Genomic DNA, 25,022 nt, shown 5'->3' with positions numbered 1-25,022 from the left:
TCGAAACCGCGGATGCGCGGTTTCTCTGGCGATCCCCAAGGAGGTCGCCCCGTCCCCGCCTCGTGCGGGGCGCCGTGCTGAGCACTGGGGAGAGTCATCCATTCGTCCCCTAGTGTTTACGGAGCGCTCGCTACGTGCGGAGCACCGGACTGAGCGCTCGGAACGGACGGACGGGCGACGGAGAGAGACGGTCCCCGCCCACCGACGGGCTCGCGGTCTAGTCGGGGGAGCCGGACGGACGAGGACGGCGGCGAGAAACAGAGTCGAGGGGACGGACGTCTCGTTGCTACGATGGCGATGAATAGAACGAAGGGGACGGACAGCTCGTTAACGAAATAAATAGGGCGACGGAGATACGTACGACGGAGCGGACGAGCGGAGTGCCGAGGGGAAGGGAGAGGGGGAGGGACGGAGGGAGAGGGTTTAGACGAGGGGAAGGGGGGAGCTCGGCGCGGGAGGGCCTCTCGGGGGAGGTGAGCTCTCGGTAGGGCTTCGAAGAGGGGAAGAGAACGAGTCCGACGGAGGCGGGAGAGTCCGACGGACGCCGGTCGATAGACGCGTACCCCGCCCGCGGTGCACCCGCGCCCGGATCGGTCCCTTCCTTTACGGTGTCGAGCCGCCGCCGACTACGCTCCGGGCGCCCTGCCGAGCCCCGGGGGGGGACACGGTCCCCCGCCCACGCGGGGCTCCCCGTCTCAATCCCCGTTTTACGCAAGAGGGAACCGAGACCCGGAGGAGCGAAGCGACTCGCCCGGGGTCGCCGAGCGGACGCGCGGCAGCCCTCGGGACCCCGGGCCTCCCCGCCCCCGGGCCCGGGGTCCGGCCGACGGGCCCCGTGACGGTATTCGTTAAGCGCCCGCTACGGGCCGGGCGCCGTTCCGCGGGCCGGGGGGGGGGCGGGGGGGGTGGAAGCCGACGGGCTCGGACGCGATCCGCGTCCCCCCGCGGGGCCCCCGGCCTCAATCCCCATTCCGCTTCCGGGCCGGCCCCGGAGGCGCGTCGCGTAACCCCGCCGACGATCGTGATCGTCGCCGTTATCAGCGGGAGAAACGGCGGCGATGAACACCGGCGGTCCCGCGGCAGAATTCTCACCCGCCGCCCGGGAGGCGGAGGTCGGATTCCCGGCCGACGCGCCGGTTCTCGCAAGCGGCGCGGCGGAGGGGACGGGGCCCGGGCCCGGGCGTCAGGAGGTCACGGGGCCCGATCCCGGCTCCGTCCGCCGCGCGGCCTCGGGCGAGTCGCCTCCCCTCCCTGGGCCTCGGCGGCCTCCCGGGGGTCGAGACCGGGACGGGGCGGGGGACCGCGTCCGACCCGATCCCGCTCGGATCCACCCCGGCGCTCGGCCCGGCGGCCGGCACGGAGCCAACGCCCCGCGGGTGCCGCGCCGGTCGTCATCTGTGTCATCGCCCCACCCGCTGACCCGGGGCCGTCCGTCCCCGCCCCCCTCTCTGCCGTCAGCACGACTTTGTCCGCCGGGACCGGCCGGTCCGCGTCCTGACGGACCTCATCCAGAGGACCAAAGATGCCGTCCGCGAGCTGGACAACCTGCAGTACCGGAAAATGAAGAAGATCCTCTTCCAAGAGTCCCGGAACGGGCCCCTGAACGAGTCCCAGGAAGACGAAGGAGTAGGTTCGCCTCCGGAGGAGCGGTCGGAGAAGCCCCGTGGGCCGATCCCGGGACGGGGCCGGGCGGCGGCCTTCCGGCCTGTCCGCGGAGCGCGCTCACCGCGTGCGGAGCGCCGGGGAGAGGCCGGCACGGCGAGGCCGGGAGACGCGTCCGGTCGTCCCTCCGGTCGGTCGTGTTTAGCGCGAGCGCTCACCGTGTGCGGGGCGCCGGAGAGAGCGCCGGGGAGAGGCCGGCAAGGCGAGGCCGGGAGACGCGTCCGGTCGTCTCTCCGGCCGGCCGTATTTAATCAACGTGACGTCGGTATCCGTTAAGCGCTCACCCCGCGCCGGGCACCGTTCCGAGCGCTGGGGGAGACCCGGGGTCGCCGGGTCGTCCCACGCGAGGCTCCCGGGTAATCCCCGTCTTCCAGACGAGGGAACCGAGGCCCAGAGAAGCGAGGCGACCCGCCCGCGGTCACGCGGCCGACGGGCGGCGGAGCCCGGGGGGGGGTCGGACCCGTGGCCTCCGACTCCCGAGCCCGGGCTCTTTCCGCCGAGCCGCGCCGCTTCCCTAAGCGAGCGCCGGGGAGGGGCCGGTACGGCGAGGCCGGTAAACGCAGTCCGTCAGGCGGGAGTCGCTTCGCTCCTCCGTGCCTCGGGTTCCCCCGTCTGTAAAACGGGGACTGGCCGTGAGCCTCACGGGGGACCCCCCGATGACCCCGCGTCTCCCCGCAACGCGTGGAACGGTGCCCCGCACGTAGCGGGCGCTCGACAGACGCCAACGCCGTTATTTATCGAGCGCTCGCTGTGCGCGGAGCAGTCCCGGAAGCGCCCGGGAAGCAGAACTGGGCGGCAGAGAGAGGCGATCCCCGCCCGCGGCGGGCTCACGGCCCGGGAGACGGCGGGGAGACGGGCGGCGGAACGAGTAGTCGGGCCTCGGCGTCGTCACCGTAGATGCGGTTCTAGACGTCTACCCCCTCGGTAGTAAAAAGAAGTGGGACTGTGATCATAAATACGCCCATCCAGGGGCCGGGGCCGGGGCCGGGGGCCGGGGAGGGGGGGGGTCGAGCGGGGGGAGCGAAGCGGGGCTGTGGGGAGGCGAGGGCCCGCGGTCTTAAGCACCCGCCGCCGGCTTCGGGTCCGGCCGGGGAATCGGTCGCTCGGCGGTATCTGTTGGCCGCCGGGGATGGGGGGGGGGGGGGGGCGCGGGATCGGGGCCAGAGGCGGGACCCGGGCGAGAGGTCAGCGGTGGGACGGGCGAGCCGGAGGGACGGGGAGGAGGTCGGCGTCGGGCGCGGACCGCGTCGGGGTAGGGGATCGGGGTTCGGGTGACGCGTGTCCGATCGGCGGGGCGGCGGTCGGGACGGAGGGGAAGGGGCCGATCCGAGCGACGTCGTGAACGGCCGACCGGCGGGATCCGGCGGTGGATGGAATGCGCGGGCCGGACCAGACACGAGCGAAGGAGGACGGCCCGGCGGCGGGCCCGGGAGACGGGAGGGACGGCGGCGCGGCCCGCGGCCGTGGGAGGATCGGCGGGGACGGTGGCGGTCGGGTGGGAGGATACGGGTTTTGGACGGGTCGGGTCCCAGGCGACGGGAGGGCGGCCGAGGAGAGGGGTCCCGCAGGCGGGAGGAGAGGAGAGGAGAGGCGAGAGCGCGGGGAGGGACGGGGGTCGGGGCCGGGCCCTCCGGGGGAGCGGGCGGGGGCCCGAAGGGGACCCGGAGATGAACCCCCGGGGACCCCCCACGCCGGAGGGGGGCGGGCGGAGGAGGAGGAGGAGCCCGCGAGGGGGACCGGGAACGAGCGGCCGGGGAGAGGAGGGGAGTACCGGGAGGGGACGGCGTCCGGGAGGCCGGGGCCGGATGAGGTCTCCGGGAGGAGGGGGCGGGAGGAGAGAAGCGGCGCGGCCCAGTGGCGGGGGCCCGGGCTCGGGGGTCCGACGCCGGGGCTTCCGACCCCGCCCCCGCCGCCCGTCAGCCGGGTGACTTCGGCGGATTCCCCGTTTTCCGTTTCCGCCCGTGGTGAGCACTTAACGAGGGCCGACGGCATTAGAGAAGCGGCGCGGCTCAGTGCGGGGGGCCCGGGTCTGGGAGTCGGGGGCCGTGGGTTCGTAGCCCGGCCCCGCCGCTCGTCCGCCGCGTGACCGCGGGCGAGCCGCTTCACTTCGCCGGGCCTCGGTTCCCTCGTCTGGAAAACGGGGATCGGCCGGGAGCCTCGCGCGGGACGACCCGACGGCCCCGTGCCTCCCCCGGCGCTCGGAACGGCGCCCCGCGCCTAGCGGGCGCCCGACAGATGGGGGAGACCGTGAGCCCCGTCGACTGGACCGCGAGCCCGTCGAAGGGCGGGGACCGTCCCCGTGACCCATCCCTCCGTTCCGAGCGCTCGGCACAGTGCTCTGCGCGTAGGGAGCGCTCGGTAAATACGAATACCAGCGTCGTTACCCGGGCCCGGCGGTCTCCATCCCCGCTTCCGGCGCTCCGCGCCCGGCGAGCGCGCGATGGGTACGATCGACCGAGGCCCGGAGAGGCGAGTCTCCCCGGGCCCCCCCCCCCCCCCGGGCGGCTCGTCGGGGGCGGGGGGCGGGGGCCGGGTCGCGGCGGCTCTGACGGCGGCCCCCGTCGTCGTAGGAGGGCGAGGCGGGGTCCGGCTCGAGCGGGCGCGTGGGCAGCCTGGACAGCGACCGCTCCGTCCCGAGCGCGTCGGTCAGCACCAGCAGCCGCAGCAGCAGCCTCGCCAGCGTCACCAGCGTCCAGGACCTCGCCGACGAGGCCGCCGACCCGCTCCCGCCGCACGACTCCCACGACCCCGCCGCCGGCGGGGGAGCCCGGCAGGCCGGCACCGTCCGCTCCGTGCCCGCGCACAAGAAGGTGGGTGGTCCCGGGGGGCTCCCGGGCGCCGGGGTCGCCCCGGCGGGGCGGGGGGCCGGCCGGGGGGAACGCGGGGCGGCGGCGGGGGGTTGGGGGTCCCAGAATCTTCCCGGCTTCATCCGTCGGCATCGCCGTCGGCATCTTCGGCGGCGGCGGCATCGGCGTCGTCGGCGTCTCCTCGTCGTCGTCCGCGTCGCCCCCGTCGGCGTCGTTCCGTCGCCGCCGTCGGCATCGTCCGTATCTCACCGTCGTCATCCGTAACGTCCTAATCGTCGTCATTTCGTCGTCGCCGTCATTGGTCTCGGCGTCGTCAGTATTTCGTCGTCGTCATCCGTAACGTCCTTACCGTCGTCGCTCCGTCGTCGTCTCGCCGCCGCCGCCGTGGGTATCGTCGGTATTTGGCCGCCGTCGTCCGCAACGTCCTCACCGTCGTCGTCTCGTCGTCCTCGTCCTCGTCCTCGTCCCGGCTCTGCCGCCCGTCGGCCGGGTGGCCGCGGGCGAGCGGCTTCGCCTCCCCGGGCCTCGGTGACCCCGTCTGGAAAATGGGGGTGAAGGCCGCGAGCCTCGCGTGGGACGACCCGACGACCCCGTAAATCCGCCCCGGCGCTTAGAACGGCGCCCCGCGCGTAGCGAGCGCCCAACGGAACGCCTCACGTCGTCGTCCTCCTCGTCGTCGCCGGCATCGACGTCGTCGTCCTCCCCGTCGCCGTACCGTCGGCGTCGCTATCAGCGCCGATGACCACGGGAGCCCGGCGGGATTCGTCGAGCGCCCGCTCTGTGCCGAGCCCTCCGCTGAGCTCTGGGGCGAGTGGAAGATGGCCGGGGTCCCCCGTCCCGCCCGGGGCTCGGTGGGGAGGGCTCGGGGGTCGGAGGTCACGGGTCCTAATCCCGGCGCCGCCGCCCGTCAGCCGCGCGACCGTGGGCGAGTCGCTTCACCTCTCGCGACCTCCTCCGGGGAACGGGGACCAAGACCGGGAGCCTCCCGGGGGGCGCCCCGACGACCCCGGATCCCCCCCGGCGCTCGGGACGGCGCTCGGCGCGTAGGGGCCGCCTAACGGATACCGACGTCACCGTGGTTAGGAGGGGCTCCGTTGCGGACGCGGTGAGGCCGAGGTGACGGCGCAGAGACGCGAGACCGGAGAGAGGGAGGGAGGTCGGGGCCGGGGACGGAGATTCGGGAATCGTCGCCGTCGTCACGGTCCCGGTGGAGCGCGCGCTCTGGGCCGAGCCCCGTTCTGAGCGCCGGGGCGGACACCGGGTCGTCGGGGCGGCCCCCGTGGGGCTCCCGGTCGTCTGCATCCGCACGGGGAAGGCGGTCGAAGCCGCCATGACGGGGGCGGTGTCTGCTAAGCGCCCGCCGCGCGCCGCGCGCGAGATAACGACGACGTTGGCGGAGCGCCCACTCTGTGCCGAGCGCCGGGGGAGACGCGGGGTCGTCCGGTCGTCCCACGTCCCTCCCCGTTTTCCAGATGAGGTCGCCGAGGCCCGGAGGAGCGAAGCGACCGGCCCGGAGTCGCCCGGCCGACGGGCGGCGGGGCCGGGATCCGAACCCGCGACCTCGGCGCCCCCGGGCCCCGCTGCTTCTGTGTGAGCCCCGCGTGTGTCCAGCGGGATCTGCCGGCGTCCACCCCGGCGCTTGGCACGCGGGAGGCGCTTAACCGACAGCCCGACCATTAGAATATCACCATCGTCCCGACCCCCGGGCCCGGGCTCCGCCACGGTCGGACCCCGTGCCGCTCCCGGGGACGGATTCCCCGCGGGGCACCGCGTCCGTTCACAAATTGGCGTGATTCAGAGGCCGCCGGCCTGTCCGGGGGGGCGGGTTCTGAGACACCGTTCTGAGCGCCGGGGGGGGGGGGGGGGATACCAGGACGTCGGCTCGTCCCCCGTGGGGCTCGCGGTCCCCGTCCCCGTTGTCCAGAGGAGGCGACCGCGGCACGGAGATGGGAGGTGACCGGCCCAGAGTCCCGCGGCTGACGAGCGGCGGAGCCCGGGACTCGAACCCACCGCCTCCGGCTCCCGAGCCCGAGCTCCTTCCCCCGAGCCGCGCCGCTTCTCTTACCGGGGTGCCGGATAGCGGACGGGACTGGGAGTCGGGAGGCCCCGGGTTCTAATCCTGCCCCCGCCTCTCGTCTGCCGGGCGACCTCGGGTAAGTCGCCCCGCTTCTCTGTGCCTCGGCGACCTCATCTGTAAAACGGGGACGAAGACCGGGAGCCTCACGGGGGACGACCCGATGACCCCCGAATCTCCCCCAGCGCTCAGGACGGCGCTTGGCACGTAGTAAGCGCTCAACGGATACCAGCGTCATCGTTACTATCATCGTTACTGTTGAGCGCCCGACAGATACGATGGGGCTGAGTACGGAATTGCCGAGCACGGTCCGTCGGAAAGGACGCGAGCCTCGGGAGACCCTCGCGGGGCCCTTGCCCCGGCTTGGCCCCTGCCCGCCGCGTGACCTCGGACAGGTCGCTTCACTTCCCTGGGCCTCGGCTCCCTCGTCTGGAAGATGGGGACGGGGACCGGGTCCGCCCCGATCCGCTCCGTTTCTACCCCGGCGATCGGAACGGGACTCGGCTCGCAGTTAATCGCCTGACGGACGGACGGCGGCGGCGGCGGCGCCGTCTTGGCTCCTCTTAAACGGTCGAATAGAAGGAATCTCCCGGGCCTCGGACGTGTGATGACAGCGATGACCATAACCGTGGCATCCGGTAAGCGCTTGCCGTACACCGGGACGCGTCCCGAGTCCCGGGGCGGATCCGGGCGAGTGGAGTCGGACCCGCGGGGCTCGCGGTCTCGATCCCCGTCCCGCGGATGAGGTCGCTGAGGCCCGGAGGAGCGAAGGGACCCGCCCGAGGTCACCCGGCAGACGAGGACAGAGCGGGGGTCAGAACCCGTGCCCTCCTAGGCCCGGGCCCTAGCCACCGGGCCGTACCGCGTGGAGAAGCAGCGCGGCTCGGCGGGGAGAGCCCGGGCCCGGGAGTCGGAGGTCGTGGGTCCCGATCCCGGCTCCGCCGCCTCGGGGCGCGTCGCTTCGCTCCTCGGCGCCTCGGTTCCCTCGTCCGGGAGACGGGGGTGCGGACCGGGAGCCCCACGCGGGACCACCCGACGACCCCGTCTCTCCCCCGGCGCTCAGAACGGCGCTCGGCACGTAAGCGGGCGCTTAACGGATCACCGACGTCATTATTCTCGCACCGCTTCTCCGGGCATCCCTTCGTCCGCCGCCCTCTCCCGAGCGCTCGGTCCAGTGCCCCGCCCGGGGTCAGCGCTCGATTAAATACGGCGGAGGGAGGGAAGGAAGGGAAGGAAGGGAAGGGAAGGGAAGGGAAGGAAAGGGAAGGGAAGGGAAGGAAAGGGAAGGAAAGGAAAGGAAAGGAAAGGAAAGGAAAGGAAAGGAAAGGAAAGGAAAGGAAAGGAAGGAAAGGAAAGGAAAGGAAAGGAAAGGAAAGGAAAGGAAAGGAAAGGAAAGGAAAGGAAAGGAAAGGAAAGGAAAGGAAAGGAAGGAAAGGAAAGGAAAGGAAGGAAGGAAGGAAGGAAGGAAGGAAGGAAGGAAGGAAGGAAGGAAGGAAGGAAGGAAGGAAGGAAGGAAGGAAGGAAGGAAGGAAGGAAGTCCCGGAGCCGCCCGCCCGGTGAACATCCGCCGCCGCCCCCGGAGCTCTCACGGTCGAGGGCTCTGCGACCGAATCGACGGGGAGAGTCGTCCCTCCCAGGCGGAGCGGAGCGCTGTTGTTCCAAACGCTCGGGAAAGCACAAGCTCAAGAGGGAGCGCGGCGGACGGGCCCGGGTCCCGGTCCCGGCTCCGTCCCCCCCGTCTGCCGCGTGACCTCGGGCGAGTCGCCTCACGTCTCTGGGCCTCGGTGATCTCATCTGCCGAATGGGGACGGGGACCGGCTCCGACCCCATTCGCCTGGATCCGCCCCGGCGCCTAGTACGGACAGAGCACTTGACCGATCCCGTAAGACCCGGGCGGGAGGGTGGCGGCGCGGCGCGCCTCGGCGGAGAGAGCCCGGGCTTGGGAGTCCGGGGTCGTGGGTTTGAATCCCGCCCCCGCCGCTCAGCCGGGTGACCGGGGGCGAGTCGCTTCGCTTCTCCGGGCCTCGGTTCCCTCATCTGGAAAACGGGGACGAAGACCGGGAGCCTCACGTGGGACCGCCCGACGACCCTGGATCCGCCCCGGCGCTTAGAACGGCGCTCGGCACGTGGTGAGCGCTCAACGGATACCGACGCTGTCGTCATCGTTTAGGTAAACCCCCGGACCTCCCGTACGGAACGCAGATTTCCGACTTCGTCGGATCGTCGGAGGTGGGGCCGCCCGGAGCCGGGCCGGCGTCCCCCCCCCCAGTAACGGCCGGTGGGGTGACCGGAGGGCTCTTGGCTCATTCCGTCGGTAGCGGCGTGGCTCAGTGGAGGGACCGCGGGGTCGGGGCGGTCAGAGGTCGTGGGTTCCGATCCCGGCTCTGCCGCCAGTCAGCTGGGCGACTTCGGGCTGCTCACTTCACTTCTCCGTGCCTCGGTTCCCTCATCCGTAAAAGGGGGATGAAGACCGGGAGCCCCACGTGGGACGACCCGAGGACCCCGTGTCTCCCCCGGCGCTCGGGACGGTGCTCGGCACACAGTGAGCGCCTAACGGATACCAGCGTCGTCGTTTCTGGAGCACCTACCGTGCGCTGAACGCTTAGGAGAGTACAGCGAGAGAACGGACCCGTCCCCTGGCCGCGGTGAGCCGCTTCCAAGCGAGCGCCTGAAACGCAGACGCTCTCCAGAACCCCCGGGCAGAGACCTGAACGTCGCCCAGAGGAAAGGGCCCGGGCCTGGGAGGCGGAAGGACCTGGGTTCTAATCCCGGCTCCGCCGCCCGTCCGCCGCGTGACCTCGGGCGAGGTCGCCTCCCCTCTCTGGGCCTCGGTGACCCCGTCTGCCGGCCGGGGACGGAGACCGCGAGCCCCGTGTGGGACGGGGACCGCGTCCGGCCTGACTGCCTCGTACCCGCCCCGGCCCTCGGCACGGTGCTCGGCACACAGGGAGCCGCGGTCGTGGGTTCGGGTCCCGGCTCCGCCACCTGGCAGCCGCGTGACCGCGGGCGAGCGGCTGCGCTTCTCCGGGCCGCGGTCCCCTCGTCCGGAAAACGGGGATGAAGGCCGTGAGCCTCACGAGGGACGACCCGCTCACCCCGGATCTCCCCCGGCGCTTAGGACGGTGCTCGGCACGCAGCGAGCGCCCAGCGGGTACCGGCGTCGTTATTGAGCCCTAGGCCGGTGCCGGAATTATCGTCGTTATTCTCGACAGATGTTTTTCCAGCGGACCGCAGTAGCAGGAATCACGTTGGCGCCTGTTAAGCGCTCGCTGCGTGCAGAGCGCCGTTCTAAGCGCCGGGGGAGACACGGGGGGATCGGGCGGTCCCACGTGGGGCTCACGGCCTTCGCCCCCATTTTACAGACGAGGGGACCGAGGCGCAGAGTAGTGAAGCGACTCGCCCACGGTCACGCAGCCGACAGGCGGCAGAGCCGGGGGGTCGAACCCACCGCCCGGGACTCCGAAGCCCGGGCTCTTTCCACGGGGCCGCGCTGCTTCCCGAGCGGGAAGAACGTGAAGGAGCCGCCCGTCGCCCCACGACTCTCACCTTCCACCACGGCCTGAACGCCGTTATCCGAATTAAGAAGTCCCGTCGGGAGCAGATGCCCCTAACGCGGACGAACCGACGGGAAGCCCCGGGTGGTGTGAGAGTCTGGCCGCCCCGAAACCTCTCCGGAAAAGGCTTGATTTTCCTCTGGGCCTCCTCACGGAGAAACGGGAGGCGGCGCGGCCTGGCAGACGGAGCGCGGGCCCGGGAGCCGGGAGGCCCCGCGTCCCGATCCCGGCTCCGTCGCTTTCGTTCGTCCGGTCGTATTTACTGGGCGCTCACCGTGTGCAGGGCGCTGCACTGAGCGCTCGGGAGAGGACGGCACGACGGTAAACTCCCACGGGCCTACGGTCCGGACGTGAAGCAGCGTGGCCCGGTGGAAAGAGCGCGGGCTTTGGAGTCGGGGCTCGTGAGTTCGAATCCCGGCTCTGCCACCCGTCGGCTGCGTGACCGTGGGCGAGTCGCTTAACCTCTCTGGGCCTCGGCTCCCTCATCCGTAAAATGGGGATGAAGGCCGTGAACCCCACGTGGGACGGCCCGATTCCCCCCGTGTCTACCCCGGCGCTCGGGACGGTGCTCGGCACGTGGTGAGCGCTTAGCAGATACCGACGTTGTTGTCGTCATCATCATCGTCGTCGTCACCTGGGCCAGCGGCGAGAAGGTAGAAATGAACGAATGGTAGTGTTTGTTAAGCGCTTACTCGGCGCAGAGCACCGTCGTAAGCGCCGGGGGATACGAGGTGATCGGGTCGGCCCACGTGAGGCTCACGGTTCTAATCCCCGTTTTCCAGACGAGGGAACCGAGGCCCAGGGAAGTGAAGCGACTCGCCCACGGTCACGCGGCCGGCAAGGGGCGGAGGCGGGACTCGAACCCGTGACCCCGGACTCCCGAGCCCGGGCTCTTCCCCCTGAGCCACGCTGCTTCTCGCTCTGGAGTCGGAGGTCGCGGGATCTAATTCCGGCTCCCTCGGGAGGCAGCGCGGCTCAGGGGGAAGAGCCCGGGCCCGGGGGTCCGAGGTCACGGGTTCGACTCCCGGCCCCGCCGGCCGCGTGACCGCGGGCGGGTCGCCTCGTTTCTCCGTGCCTCGGTTCCCTCGTCTGTCAAACGGGGATCAACCGTGAGCCTCGCGCGGGACGACCCGACGGCCCCGGGTCTCCCCCAGCGCTTAGCACGGCGCTCTGCGCGTAGTAGGCGCTTAACGGACACCGACGTCGTTATTACTGGTATTGTTCGCCCGGTCGTATTTACTGAGCACCCGCTGTGCGCAGAGCGCCGTACCGAGCGCTCGGAAGAGGACGGTGCAACAGAAAACTGTCGCGTCCCCCGCCCACCGCAAGCTTACGGTCCAGACGTGGGTCGGTGGCAAGAAGCCCGGGAGTCGGAGGCCGTGGGTTCTAATCCCGCCTCCGCCCCTCGGCGGCCGGGTGACTCGGGGGCGAGTCGCTTCACTTCTCGGGGCCTCAGCGACCTCGTCCGGAAAAGGGGACGAAGACTTCCCGGTCCGGGGAGGCCTCCCGGAGGAGCCGGGCCGACCCGCTTCCATGGCTTGTACCCCAGTCGCCTCGTCTGCGGGGCGGGTGGGGGGGGGGGTTGAGACCGAGGACCCCGCGTGGGCCGGGGAACCGAGTCTCGTATCTACCCCAGAGCCTAGCAGAGCGCTCGGCCCGGCGTGAGCGCTTCGGAAATAGCGTTCAAGTAGAAAAAAAAGAAAAGGAATCTTTCGAAACAGAGACGGAACCTCTCCCGGTCGGGGAGGCCAGGAGAAGAAATTTGGAGTCCGTCCCGCCCAGGGGAGGGGCCGTGGTAGAGCGCCCGGCCAACGCGCGCGGTTCAAAGGTCGGCCTCCCCCGTCCGCCGGATGGCTCGACGGCCGGCACGGTGCGGCGGGTCGGGCCCGGCCCGGCCGTCGGGCGGTCGCGGGTTCTGATCCCGGCTCCGCCACCCGTCCGCCGGGTGACCCCGGGCGAGTCGCTGGGCTTCTCTGGGCCTCGGTCCCCCCGTGACGACGACGGCGTCCGCTAAGCGCCGGGGTAGATACGGGGTCACCGGGTCGTCCCGCGTGAGGCTCACGCTTTTCAGCCCCGGTTTCCGGATGAGGGAACCGAGGCCCGGAGGAGCGAAGCGACTCGCCCGCGGGCCGACGGGCGGCGGGGCCGGGATTCGAACCCGTGACCTCCGACTCCCAAGCCCGGCCCCCGTCCACCGAGCCGCGCCGTTTCCCCGTCCCTCACGTCCGGAATAGGGACGGTGATAATGCCGGCGTCCGCAAAGCGCTCGCCGCGTGCGGCGCGCCGTCCCAAGCGCCGAGGGAGACCCGGGGTCGTCGGGCCGTCCCGCGCGAGGCTCCCGGTTGACCCCCGTTTTCCAGATGAGGTCACCGAGGCCCGGAGGAGCGACCCGCCCGCGGTCACGCGGCCGGCGGAGCCGGGATGCGGACCCGGTGACCTCCGCCCCGCGGGGGAGCGGGACGGCGTCCGCCCCGGCGCTCGGAACGGTGCCTGGCACGTGGCGAGCGCTTAGAAGGTGGCGCGGTCGCGACCGTTCCCGTTGCCGCCGGTCGCTTCCCCGGCCTTCCGAGAGGCGTCTCCGACCCCGCCTTGCCGGCCTCTCCTCCCGAAATGTTTCTCGTCCTTCTCCTGGGGAGGTCTCGGGGGGTTTTCCTGCCGGTATCCGTTGAAAGCCTTCGAGGCGTCGGGCACCGGCCCCAACGCCGGGCCGGATCCGAGATGATCACCCCGGAGGCGGTCCCCGGCCCACGCGGGCCTACGGTCTAAGGACCGGGGGAGGACGGCTGGGGCACGGGCCCGGAGGTCGGAAGGTCGCGGGTTCCGATCCCGGCCCCGCCGCCCGTCCGCTCGGCGACACCGAGCGGGTCATTTCACTTGCCCGGGCCTCGGTCTCCTCCGCTGTAAAATGGAGATCGGGACCGAGCCCGGCGTGGGACGGGGACCGCGTCCACCCTGACTGTCCCGCCCGGCACACCCTCTCCCCCCGGTCGGACCGTGAGCCCGTCGGGAGGGCGGGGCCGGCCTCTATCCGTCGCCCAGTTGTCCGTCCGAACAGCGAGCGCTCACCCGAAAACCGGGATCGTTCTCACTCGTCCCCGTTGTGCGGACGAAGGAACCGAGGCCCAGGAGAAGCGAATTCCTTTTCTCATACGGCTTTTGCTAAGCACTTACCGCGGGCCAGGCGCCGTACTGAACGCCGGGGCAGGTCCGGATCGATCCCGTCAGACCCGGTCCCCGGCCCCACACGGGGCTCACGGTCGAAATCCCCATTTGACGGGTGAGGTCGCCGAGGCCCGGGGAACGCGCGGCTCGGCGGGAGGAGCCCGGGCTTCGGGGTCAGGGGTCACGGGTCCGAATCGCGGCCGCGCCGCCCCGGGCCCCGGTGACCTCAGCTGGAAAATGGGGACGAAGACCGGGAGCCCCACGGGGGACGACCCGATCCCCCCCCGTGTCAACCCCGGCGCTTAGAACGGTGCCCCGGCACGGAGTAAGCGCTCGACGGACGCCGACGTCATCGGTCGTAACCGCGGCGTCCGTGAAGCGCTTACCACGCGCCGCCCGCCCCGCTCGGCGCCGGGGTGGGTCCCGGCGGATGGGGCGGGACCCGGTCCCCAGTCCACGTGGGGCTCGCGGTCCCCATCCCCGGTTTCCAGAAGAGAGGCGGCGCGGCGCGGCGGCGAGAGCCCGGGCTCGGGAGTCGGAGGTCGCGGGTTCGGATCCCGGCCCCGCCGCCCGTCGGCGGCGTGACCCCGGTCCGGTCCCTTCACGTCCCCCGGGCCTCGGCGGCCTCGCCCGGCCGACGGGGACGGGGACCGCGGGCCCCACGGGGGACGGCCCGACGACCCGGAACCCCCCCCCCGGCGCTCGGGCCGGCGCCGAACGGGCGCCGCCGTCGTGGGAGCGGCGGGGGAGCCGAGGCCCCGAGCGGCGCCCCGGGGTCACCCGGGGGTCGGGGGCCGGGCCCGCGCCGTCCGCCCCGCGCGAGGCGGGGGGCCATCCCCCGGGCCCGGCGGCGCCCCGCCCGGGGCCCCTCTCCCCGGCCGGCCCCGCCGCGGGGCCGGGGCCTAGGGCCGCCGCCGGGCGCCGCGCCGGGCGGGGAGCCGGGGGACCTGTCTCTTTAAATCCGCCGAAGAAGGGAAAGAAGCCCACCCACCCTCTCCTCCCCCCCCTCCCTCCCTCCCTCCCTCCGTCGAGGAGCCGGAGAGAGAAGGTGCTAGAACCGGCTCCGACCATGAGCGGCGAGCGGCCCCGGAGCGGGAGCCGGCCCGGCGCGCGTCCCCCCCGCCGCCCCTAGGCCCCCGGACGGATCTCGGGGCCCATCCCTTCGAGGGCGGCGGGGCCTCCGAGGGGATGAGGCCGAGCCTCGCCCGTCTGCTCCGAGCCGACGGCCTCCTCCGCCTCCCCCTCCGCCTCCTCCGCCTCCTCCTCCTCCACGTCGTCGTCGTCCTCCTCCTCCTCCTCCCGCTCCTCCTCCGCCCGTCGAGCCATGGACTCGCCCTCCTCCGGGGCATCGTCGGAGCGCGGCGCCCGGAGCCGGGCGCTGTGAGCTCGGCGGCGGGCCCCCCCTCCTCCCGGCCCCCGGCCCCCGTGTGAGATCCCCTCCCGGCGGCGCCCCGGGAGGGCTCCCCGCGAGCGATCAGCTGACGTCCCCCCCGCCGGAGGCCGCCATGGCCCGCTCCCGCCTTCCGGACCCCGGGAGCGGCGGGGGCCGGCCGAGGGCCTGAACTATGCGTCTCGGAGCGCGGGGCTCGGGCGGGGAGAGGGGCCAGGGAGAGGCGGCCGGCCAGGGGAGAGAGGGCGGCCGGACTTTGTCCCCGTTTCTATCCGTTTCCGCAGGATCATGTCTTCTTAAGGTATGAGGTGGGCCACAAGGAATCCCGGCCCGAGCCGCCGCCTTCTCAGCCCGTCCACGGCCGGGCCCTCTGCTACCGGAACCGAGAGCGTTTCGCCACGATCAGATCGGCATCTTTGGTGAGCCGACATCTCCGTCCCCTCCTCCCCCCGTCCCCCCCCCCCCGGTCCTCCCCCCTCCCCCTCCCCCCCCCCCCCCCCCCGTCGACCCCTCGGTCTCCCCGTTCCCGTTCGGGGAAGGGGCGGGGGCGGGGGGGGGGGGGGGGGGGGAGGCGAGGAGTCGGGGATCTGTTTTCTCCCTCCCGAGGATCGCCTTCGGTGCAAAAAAAAAAAAAAAAAAAAAAAAACCCCATCCCGATCATAATAATCCGGTCGGCATAGCAACGGGATGTGGGCAGTCGGAGCCGGGTCCGTGGCGTGGAAAAACCGTGTGTGTGTGTGCGTGCGTGCGCGAGCGCGCGTTTCGACATGTCAGACGGAAGGCCTCGGGGGGGGGGGGGGGGGGGGGGGGGGGGGGGGGTTCATCCCCGCCCGCGTCGTCGGATTCCTTTCTTTTCGCGGAGATGCACGGCCCTGGAGGAGGGATCCGTCGGGGGAGCCCGGCCGCCGGCCGGGCCTTGCGGGGCTCGGGGCGGCGGGGGCGGCGGGGCGGGGGCGTCTTGCTCCGCCGCGGGGGCGCGGCGTGTGTGTGAATGTCAGGGTCTCGCCCCTACGTGTGTGTGTGTGTGTGTGTGTGTAAAGGCGGATTCGCGCGCGCACACACACACACACGCACGGCAGTGTACTACGGTGTGTGTGAACGTGCGTCTCCACGCACGTACATATCTGTGCGTGGAATACTACGGCGTGTGTGTGAATGTCGGCGTCTCGCTCCTACCTGTGTGTGTGTGTGTGTGTGTGTGTGTGCGCGCGAACGTAGAGTCGCGCACACTCATTGATGCGTGGAATACTACGGCGTGTGTGCGCGCGCGTGCGCGCGTGCGTGTCTGTGTTTCCCGCCGGGGGACGGCTAAGGCCCTGGATCTCGGCGGATCTCGGCCCCTTGGGTTCCTAAGCCCGGACCGCCCCCCCCCGCCCCCCGGCTCCTTCGGCCCCCCCCCCCGCCCCCGTTCGTCCGTCGAGGGCCGGCCCGGGACCCGCCGCGTCCGGCCGTTTAACCCCTCGCGGCGGGCGAGGAGGGTCGGGGCCGGAGGGGAGGTCCTCGTCCTGGGCGCCGGCGCCCCGTCGGAGTCCTCGGGCTCGGGGACCCGGGGCGTCGCGGCCCGGTCGGCCCTTCCCCCGGCGGGAGGCGGGGGTCGCCCGGGCGGGTCGGCCGGCCCGGGGGGTCCGGTCCGGAACGGCGTCCTCCGGGCCCGCGGGACCCCGGGGGTTTCGGTCACTCCCGTCCCCCTTCGCCTCCCACGGGGAGAGGGGGGAGCGGCGCGGGAGGAGGATGGACCGGACTGCCGGTCGGCCGGCCGGGTCGGGCGGGACCGGCCGGCGCCGCCCGGGTGCGGGGCGCCGGATGGGGCGCCCGGGAGAGGACGAGACGGCGACGGACGGTGACCTCCCCCGCTCGCCGGCTAGGGTTCGGGGAGGCGGACGGCGAGGCGGAGAAGGGCAGTGAGAGACGGGGACGCGAGCGGCGCGGGGCGGGGAGGGACGGGGAGAGCGGAGGGAGCGGGTCGGGGCCGGGCGGGAGAGGAGGAAGAGCGGGGCCTGGCCCGGGAGGGCCTCTCGGAGGAGACGGGCCCCCCGTCGGGCTCCGGAGGCCGGGGGGGGGTCGTCGTCCATCCGAGGCGCCCGGCGGAGACGGCGGAGGGGAAGGAGGAGCTGCCGCGCGCCGCCGGCCGGCCCGCGGAGAAGGGAGTTGGGTTCGGCCCGCCCGGCCCTCTCTTCCCTTCTCGGTCTGTGCCTTCCCTTCTCTCGTCTGTCTCTGGCGCCGCCCGGGCCTCTGACACGCAGACGCGCGGCCCGCCGTGACCCGTCCCGGTGGCCGCCTCTGAATTAAAAGCGAACCCCGGCGGAGGTGTGCCGCGGACACCTCCGGCCGCTCGGGAGCCGGGAAGGTAGAGGATCCCCCCCGGAAAGCCCGAGCTCAAGGCGGGGTCCCGACGGTCGCCGTCCCGGGCGACGGACCCAGCCGGGAGCAGGGCTCTCCGGGGAGCTCGGGGCGCTCTTGGGCTGGGGGGGGGGACGGGGATGGGAGAGTCGTGGTGGGATGGGAATCGGTGGGCTTGACCCCCGTCCCCGGAGGAATCCCAGGCGGCCCGCCGGGGACGGCCTCGGGGCGCTCCGGGTGGCGTCGGTTCGTTCGCCCGGTCGCGCTCATCGAGCGCGTACCGGGCGCGGAGCACCGTCCTGAGCGTTTGGAAAGAACAACGCCGCCAGTAGAGACGGTCCCTGCCCACGGCGGGTTCGCAGTCCAGAGGGGGGAGACGTTGGTCGAAACGGGTTCCCGGGCGTCAATATAAAGAAGGGGATTATGGATATTTCCGTATATACTTAGGCGCCGTGGGGCGGGGAGAGGGCGCGAAGAGCGGAAGGAGCGGGCCCGGAGGACGCGGGAGAGGAGGGAGGGCGGGGCTCGGTCAGGGAAGGCCTCCTGGAGGAGGTGGGCCTTCGGGAAGGATCCGAAGGAGGGGAAGGGTCGTCGTCGGGGGGATTCGAGGAGGGAGGGCGTCCGGGACGGAGGCGGGACGCGGGCCGGGGGTCGGCGGCGGGACGGGAGAGCCGGAGGCCCGGCGAGGGGGTCGGCTGGCGCCGGGGAGCCCCGGCCTGGGTCGGAGCTCTCCTCTGATTCGTTCATCCCGTGGTACCTGTCGAGCGCTTACTGTGCGCAGGGCACCGTACTGAGCGCTCGGAATGAACGAGTCGGCAACAGACGGAGGGGGTCCCTGCCGTCTGACGGGCTTACGGTCGAATCGGAGATGAGTCCGACCCCGTCTCTTTCGGCCCTTCCCCTCGGCCAACCCCGCGCCCCACCTGGAGAAGCGGCGTGGCTCAGCGGAGGAGGTCACGGGTTCGAATCCCGGCTCGGCCGTGCGGCCGCGTGAGCGTGGGCGAGTCGCTTCGCTTCCCTGGGCTCGGTTCCCTCGTCTGGAACATGGGGGGTCGGCCGTGAGCCTCCCGCGGGACGACCGATGACCCCGTGTCTCCCCCGGCGCCCCGGCCGGTGCTCGGCGCGTAGGAGCGCCTAACGGATACCGGCGTCCATTAGCGTTATCGTTACGTTGGCACCTCCCCGACCTCCAGAGACGTCCCCGTCTCGGCCGGCCCCCTCCGGCCCCCCTCGCCCCCCCCCCCCCCCCGACGGGTCGTCGTCGTCGGGAAGGGCGAGCCCCGCCGGGTTCTAGCTCCTCTGCCCCAGTGGAAGGATGAGCGAGAGTGATGATGATGATGATGATGATGATCGCGACGATAGCGGGTATCGGTTAAGCGCTTACCGAGCAGCGGGGCTCAGCGGCAAGAGCCCGGGCTGGGGGGTCGGGGGTTCTAATCCCGGCTCGCCGCTCGGCAGCCGGGCGACCTGGGCGAGGTCGCTTCGCTTCTCCGGGCCTCGGTTCCCTCTTCCGCGAAACGGGGATGAAGACCGAGGGCCCCACGTGGGACGACCCGACGGCCCGGTGTCTCCCCCCAGCGCTCAGAACGGTGCTCGGCACGTCGTGAGTCTACGGGGCATTCCGTAGTCTGCCGGACTTGGAGTCTCCCGAGGGAAGAGACGGACGGACGGACGGACGGGAGGGGAGGGAGGGACCGGCGCGAGGAGGGATCGGCTCGGTATCTGGCTCGGCACGCACCGCGACTCCTCGCCGGGCGAAGGGCTGGATGTTTCGGAGGCCGAATTGGGGGGAACCCCCCCACCCCCACCCCCACGGACTGCACGCACGTACCCGCTTCTGCCTTCTCCCGGAGAGTAAAAGGCGAGGTGGAGCTACGCCTGATGGGTCGAATGCCGGAAGGCAGCCGGATCCGACGCCGCCCATCTGGGTACCGCCGGGTTTTATCATAGTATCGCCGAAGCGCTCACCGTGCGCCGGGCACCGGTCCCGAGCGCCGGGGTGGATGCGGGCCGATCGGGGTCGGACCCCGGTCGCCCGTCCCGCGTGGGGCTCGCGGTCCTCGTCCCCCTTTTCGCGGAGGAGGGAACCGAGGCACCGGAGAAGCGAGGCGGCTTGCCGAGGATACTCGGCGGACGAGCGCGGAGCCGGGACGGGGACCCGGGTCCTTCGGACTCCCGGGACCGGACTCGGTCCGCCGGGCCGCGCCGCTTCTCCGTTCTGTCTGGCTGCCGTTGGCTCGCCTCCCTCGGGCCGCCCCGCCGGGCCAGGAGGGCCGGATGAGGTCCCGTAAAGCGGACGGGGCGGGCTCCCCCGACCCGGGCGCCCGTCCTCCCCCGGCCCCGGGAACGCCGAGGGCGTCGAAATCCACCCGAGGAGCCGGAGCCCCGTTTCAGTTCTTCGTTTTCGCCCTCGGCCCCCCCCCCTCCGGCCCCGCCGACCGCGCGATCGTACCTCTCGGTCCTTATCGTCGGCGGAGCGCTGTACTAACGCTTGGGAGAGGGCGGTGCCACAGAGGCTGGTCGACACGCTTCCCTGCCCCCTAGGTGGAATTTTCAGTCATCGAGGGGATTATTACCATCATAGAGGGAGTGTGAAGCCGAGAGGAAGCCGATATATCGAGTCTTAGAGGAGCAGCGTGGCCTATGTGGGTAGAGGCCCGGACCCGGGAGTCAGGAGGTCCGGGTTCTAATCCGGCCTGCCGCTTCTCTGCCGCGGGACCCTCGGGCAAGTCCACTCCTCTGGCGCCTCGGCGGACCTCGTCTGGAGAAGAGGGATGGAGGCCGCGGGCCCCACGGGCGGGACCGGGACTGCGTCCGACCCTTTGTGTCCACCCCAGTGCTTACTGGGGTGCCTGGCAGAGAGTAAGCGCTTAAAAAATACCGTATTATCGTCGTCATCGTTTATCATTATCATTACTCGGAGAGCTTATAGGCCGGAGGAACTTAAAGTCTAGAGGAGTCATAATCCTGTTTTACGCCGTCGAGCCGTGTCCGACCGTAGCCGACCCCGCGGACGCACCTCTCCCGGAAGGCCCCCGCCCTTCGTCTGCCGTCGTTCCGCGGCGGATCCGGAGAGTTTTCTGGGGAAAAATCCCGGAAGCGGTTGACGGCGCCGCCTCCCGCGAAGCGGCGGGGCTCAGCGGAAAGAGCCCGGGCTTGGAGTCGGACCCAAGTTGGGTCGATACCGGCTCGGGCCGCTTGGCCGCCGGATAGACCGCGGCGAGTCACTTAACTCCTCTGTGCCTCGGTGACCTCATCTGGGGAATGGGGATTAACCGGGCGCCTCCCGGGGACCCCGCTGACCCCGTATCTCCCCCGGCGCTTGGGGCCGTGCTCTGCGCAGAGCGAGCGCTTAACAGACGCCGACGTTACTATCGTCACGCCGCCGCCCGGCCCCGGGGAGTTGGGACCGGTAGCCGACGGGCTGGCCCCTCGCCGGCCGCCGGCCGAGCCGGGGACGGAACGGACGGGCCCCGGCTCCCGCTCTCCCTCCCGTAGCCGAGACCGGGAGAGGCCCGGAAACCCTCCGGTGCCACCTGAGAGGGAGCTTATAGTCCGGAGGGGATTTTCTAGTGTGTGTCGAGGGGATCTTACAGTCTTGAGAAGCAGCGTGGCTCGCGGAAAGAGCCCAGGCTCGGGAGTCAGCGGTCGCGGGTTCTGACCCCGGCCCCGCCCCCGTCGGCCGTGTGGCCTCGGGCCAGCCGCTTCGCTTCTCTGGGCCTCGGGTCCCTCCTCTGGAAAAGGGGGATGAAGACCGGGAGCCCCACGTGGGACGACCCGATGACCCCGTATCTCCCCCGGCGCTTAGAACGGCGCTCGGCCCGTGGTAGGCGCCTGACAGATAACCAACATCGTTATACGATTACGGTCTAGAGGGGAGTTCGCGGTCCAGAGGGATCGTATAACGTAGAGGGGAATCTCACGGTCGAGAGGAGGAGCGTGCAGTCGAGTCTGATCTCCTCCCCGCGTTAGGGGCCAGGAGGCTATCAGTCGATCGTCCCCTCGCCGGCCCCCAGGCGGAGCGGGAAAGGAGCAGGGAGGAAGGGATCGACGGTACGGTCGGGAAGAGGGGAAGCGGGCCACCCGGATGAGCCTTAGAAAAGGATCCGGAATGATCCGGAGTCGGCCTCGCGCCGCAGGCCCCGGAGAGAGTTGCGGGGGAACCGAAAGAATCACCGGCCCTCCGGACCTTTTAGGAGCCCACCACACCCTCCGGGGGGTTCAAGAAGAATAAAGATTTCCCGGACATTGGCATCCTTTACCGTCTGCCCAGCCTGTGCCGTTGCCCGCTCCGGACGGGTCGTGATTTGCAAGACGAAAACAGTCTGCCCTGAGAAATCGCCGTGGTCTCTGGGGGCGGCGTACTTTTCGGAAGAGGTCGGGGCCGGGATTCTGACGCTCTGCTGTCGACCGGGCCGCCGCCGCCCCGGGTGTTCTGGCCTGTCGGCACGTGGAGGTTTCCGGGTGCCGTTACAGCGGAGTAATTGCGATTTTTAAAAAAAAGACGGCTGGGCCAGGAAGGCCGATGAGAAAATTGGATCTGGGGCCCTTTTCCCCTGCTTTGGAGGGCTCGGGGAGACAGAATCAGTCAATCGGTGGTAAATCTCGAGGCCAGGCAGAGAGCCAAGCGCCCGAGTGGACAGAGAGAAGCAGCCAGCCGCGGCTCAGCGGAAGGAGGCCGGGCTCGGGAGTCAGAGGACGTGGGTTCTAATCCCGGCCCCGCCGCCCGTCTGCCGGGTGACCGCGGGCGAGCCGCTTCGCTTCTCTGAGCCTCAGTTCCCTCATCTGTCAAATGGGGATGAAGACCGCGAGCCCCACGTGGGACGACCTGATCGCCTTCCCTGTCTCCCCCCCCCCCGGCGCTTGGGACAGTGCCCGGCACCTAATAAGCGCTTAACAAACGCCATTATTATTCTAATCCCGCCTTTGCCGCTTGTCAGCTGGGTGATTTGGGGCGAGTGGCTTCACTTCTCCGTCCCTCGGTTCCCTCATCTGGAAAATGGGGATGGATGAAGCCTGTGAGCCCCCCGGGGGACCACCTGATGACCTTGCATCCCCCCCCCCCCCCCCAGCGCTTTGAACGGTGCCCGGCCCACGGTAAGCACTTAGCAGATGCCGTCGTCATTATTATTAGCGGTATTCTTACAACCTCCTCAGGTTAGACCCAGTCCCCGTCCCACAGGGGGCTCCCGGTCTTCATCCCCGTTTTCCCGCCGCCGCCCGTCCCCGGGGGCCGGCGGCTCCGTCGGCACCCGTGACCGGTCCCCAGCCCCGAGCGCGGCTCCGTTCCGGCGGGGAGGTGGAAGATTGGCCGTCATCGACCCGAATCTGGGGGGCCGCGGCGGCTACGGCAAAAATGGTCCTCCTGGACGTCGTCGTCCCCCCCCCCCGCCGGGCGGGATCCCCGAAGAGAAGCCAGGGAGCGACTCATTCTGCCGTCTGGGAGAACTCCGCCTACATTTCATCGGTTCCGGAGCCGCGGACCCTGGCACCGGGTCCTCCCGGACCCCGGGATTGAAAACTTCGCTCTGGATCGATCGGTCCATCGTCTGTCTTCTGTTTTACTGTCTGTCTCCCCCCCCCCCCCGAGAGAAGCAGCGGGGCTCAGTGGGAGAGGGGATGAAGAAGGGGAGCGAGTCGGGGCGACGCAGAAGGGAGGGGGAGGAGAGGAGAGGAGGGCGCAGTCAGGGAAGGCCCCTCGGAGGAGGCGAGATCCAAGATGGGGAGAGGGGCGGACGGGAAGATACGAAGCGGGGCCGGGGCGAGGGGTCGGCGGCGGGATCGACGAGGTCGGGGTCCAGAGAGTAGATCGACGTCACGGGAGCGGGCCGTGCGGGTCGCGGGGTAGTGGGACAGGAGCGCCGGGAGGTGCGTGACGAGTGGGAAGAGGCGGCGGGATCATCGGGTTGGTTTTTTTTTTTCGGAAAAATCTGGGCGGCAGAGTGAACCCCATCGATCGATCGGACAATCGATCGGTCGGTAGCGTTCATCGAGCCCTTACGGTGCGCAGAGCGACGGTAATTGCGGCATCTCTTAATAATCGCGTTGGTATCTGTAAAGCGCTCACTCTGTGCAGACCACCGTTCTAAGCGCCGGGGGAGATAACGGGGTCATCGGGTCGTCCCGCCTGAGGCTCCCGGTTAATCCCCATTTTACAGATGAGGTAACTCGGGCCCAGAGAAGTGAAGCGACTCGCCCACGGTCACACGGCCGACGAGGGGAGGGGCGGAGCCGGGAGTCGAACCCGTGACCCCCGACTCCGAAGCCCAGGCTCTTTCCACTGAGCCGCGCCGCTTCTTAAGCGCTCACTACGTTCCAGGCACCGTACGGAGCGCTGGGGGGGGGGGGGGCGGGGGGGGTACGAGCTAAGCGGGTCGGATCCGGTCCCCGTCCCGCGTGGGGCTCACGCTCTTAATCCCCCTCCGACGGAGGAGGTGGGCGAGGCACAGAGAGGCCAAGGGGCTCGTCTCGGGTCACCCGGCGGACGGGCGGCGGGGCCGGGATCAGAACCCACGTCCTTCCGACTCCCGGGCCTCAGGCGCCCTCCAGTAGGCCACGCCGCTTCTCCTAGCGCCGTACTGGGCGCTCGGGAGAGTACGACATTCCCTGCCCACAAGGAGCTTACGGTCCAGAGGGGGGAATGTTAATTAATCTAAAAAAAACCGATATAAAAAATAAACGACAGACAGGGACGTAAGTGGCGCGGGGCTGCGGAGGGGGGACGGGCAGAGGAAGCAAGCCAAGGCGACGCGGGAGGGAGCGGGAGAAGAGGAGAGGAGGGCTTGGGCGGGGGAGGCCTCTCGGAGGAGTCGGGCCTTCGAGACTGGGAGCCCGTCGTCGGGTGGGGATCGCCTCCGTTACCGGCTCGTACTCTCCGAGCGCTTAGAACGGTGTCCTGCCCCCAGGAAGCGCTCGATGAAGACGACCGAACCAATGAGACTTGGGGTGGGGCGCGGCCTAGAGAGGGGGAGGCGGGGAGGTCGGCGGGATCACCGAGGTAGCAGACGGGGCAGGAACCGCGGCGGGGGCTCGGACGGAGCGGAGCAGGTGGATTGGAGAGATGCGGCGAAGGCGGGACCGACGCCGAGCGAGGGCGTCCAAGGGGAGAGACGAGGCCGGGATGATGCCGAGGTCACGGACCGGTGAGACGGGGAGGACGGCGCCGGGCGGCGGCGGGAAGGGCGGGGAGGGGACGGGGCTCGGGCGGGATCGACGAGGGCCGTGGCGTCCCGGAACTCGGCCGGACGGACGGTGGCGCGCCCTCACCTCGTGGGCTCTGGGGGGGATGAAGGCAACCGACGGGGTCGATGGGGCGCTGACTAGGAGCAGAGCGCCGGACCGGGCGCTCGGGAGGATGCGGCGCGGCGGGATCAGCGGGCCCGTAGCGAGCCGGCAGCCGAGGGGACCGGTAACGGAGAAAAGCGTGCGGGGAGATCGACGGGAACGTTCCAGAACATTCCCGAGCGAGACGATCCGGCGTCGGGCGCGGTGCCGCGCCCCCTCCGTAAAGAGCACGGATCGATCATTCCCTACCGATCGGGACCCATCTCCCCGTTGGCCGGCCGGAGGGATACGGCGATTAGCTCCGGGGCGAGGTCCGGAGTGCAACCGAGTCACCTCACCAGTCTCGCTAAAAAGGTTGCCGTACGGGCACGGAAGGGTCGGAGGGGTCGGAGGGGCAGGAGGCCCATCGTTTTCACTGCCCGTCTCCCCCCGTAGACGGCGCGCTCTTTGCGGGCGGGGAACACGGCTTCCAAATCCACCCGTTGCGCCCCGTGCCCGTTCGTTCCGGAAAGGGTTTTTAGACAGGAGTGGGGAGAAAAGTATGGCATCGGGCGATCCGTCGGTGGTATTTTTTTTATGGTGGGGGTTAATTATTTTATTCTTTCGGTGTTTACGTGCCGACTGTGTGCTAGGCACCGTTCCAAGCGCCGAGGTAGTCAGGTTGTTCACGTGGGGCTCACGGTCTTCATCCCCGTTTTCCAGATGATGGAACTGAGGCCCAGAGAAGTGACGTGACCTGCCCGAAGTCA

At 70.7% G+C, this 25,022-nt stretch overlaps 1 protein-coding gene across 9 annotated transcripts in view; it reads left to right on the top strand.

Annotated features, from left to right (window-relative positions):
* The window catches only part of TAOK3 (TAO kinase 3), a 107,610-nt gene that overhangs the window by 54,813 nt on the left and 27,775 nt on the right, over positions 1 to 25,022 (top strand). For 3 of the 9 annotated variants that reach the window (XM_029053437.2, XM_029053420.2, XM_039910110.1), the window contains 3 exons: positions 1,459 to 1,626; positions 4,233 to 4,472; positions 14,934 to 15,068. In XM_029053437.2, the coding sequence (XP_028909270.1) occupies positions 1,459 to 1,626; positions 4,233 to 4,472; positions 14,934 to 15,068 (543 nt within the window). Of the gene's footprint in view, positions 1 to 1,458; positions 1,627 to 4,232; positions 4,473 to 6,704; positions 7,182 to 8,645; positions 8,714 to 14,933; positions 15,069 to 25,022 lie in introns of those variants that run through there. The other 6 variants (XM_029053428.2, XM_029053433.2, XM_029053451.2 and 3 more) reach the window with 6 other exon arrangements.

Source organism: Ornithorhynchus anatinus, chromosome 2 (assembly GCF_004115215.2).
Source record: "Ornithorhynchus anatinus isolate Pmale09 chromosome 2, mOrnAna1.pri.v4, whole genome shotgun sequence".
Taxonomy (NCBI): domain Eukaryota; kingdom Metazoa; phylum Chordata; class Mammalia; order Monotremata; family Ornithorhynchidae; genus Ornithorhynchus; species Ornithorhynchus anatinus.
This window is presented reverse-complemented; position numbering and strand designations above follow the sequence as displayed.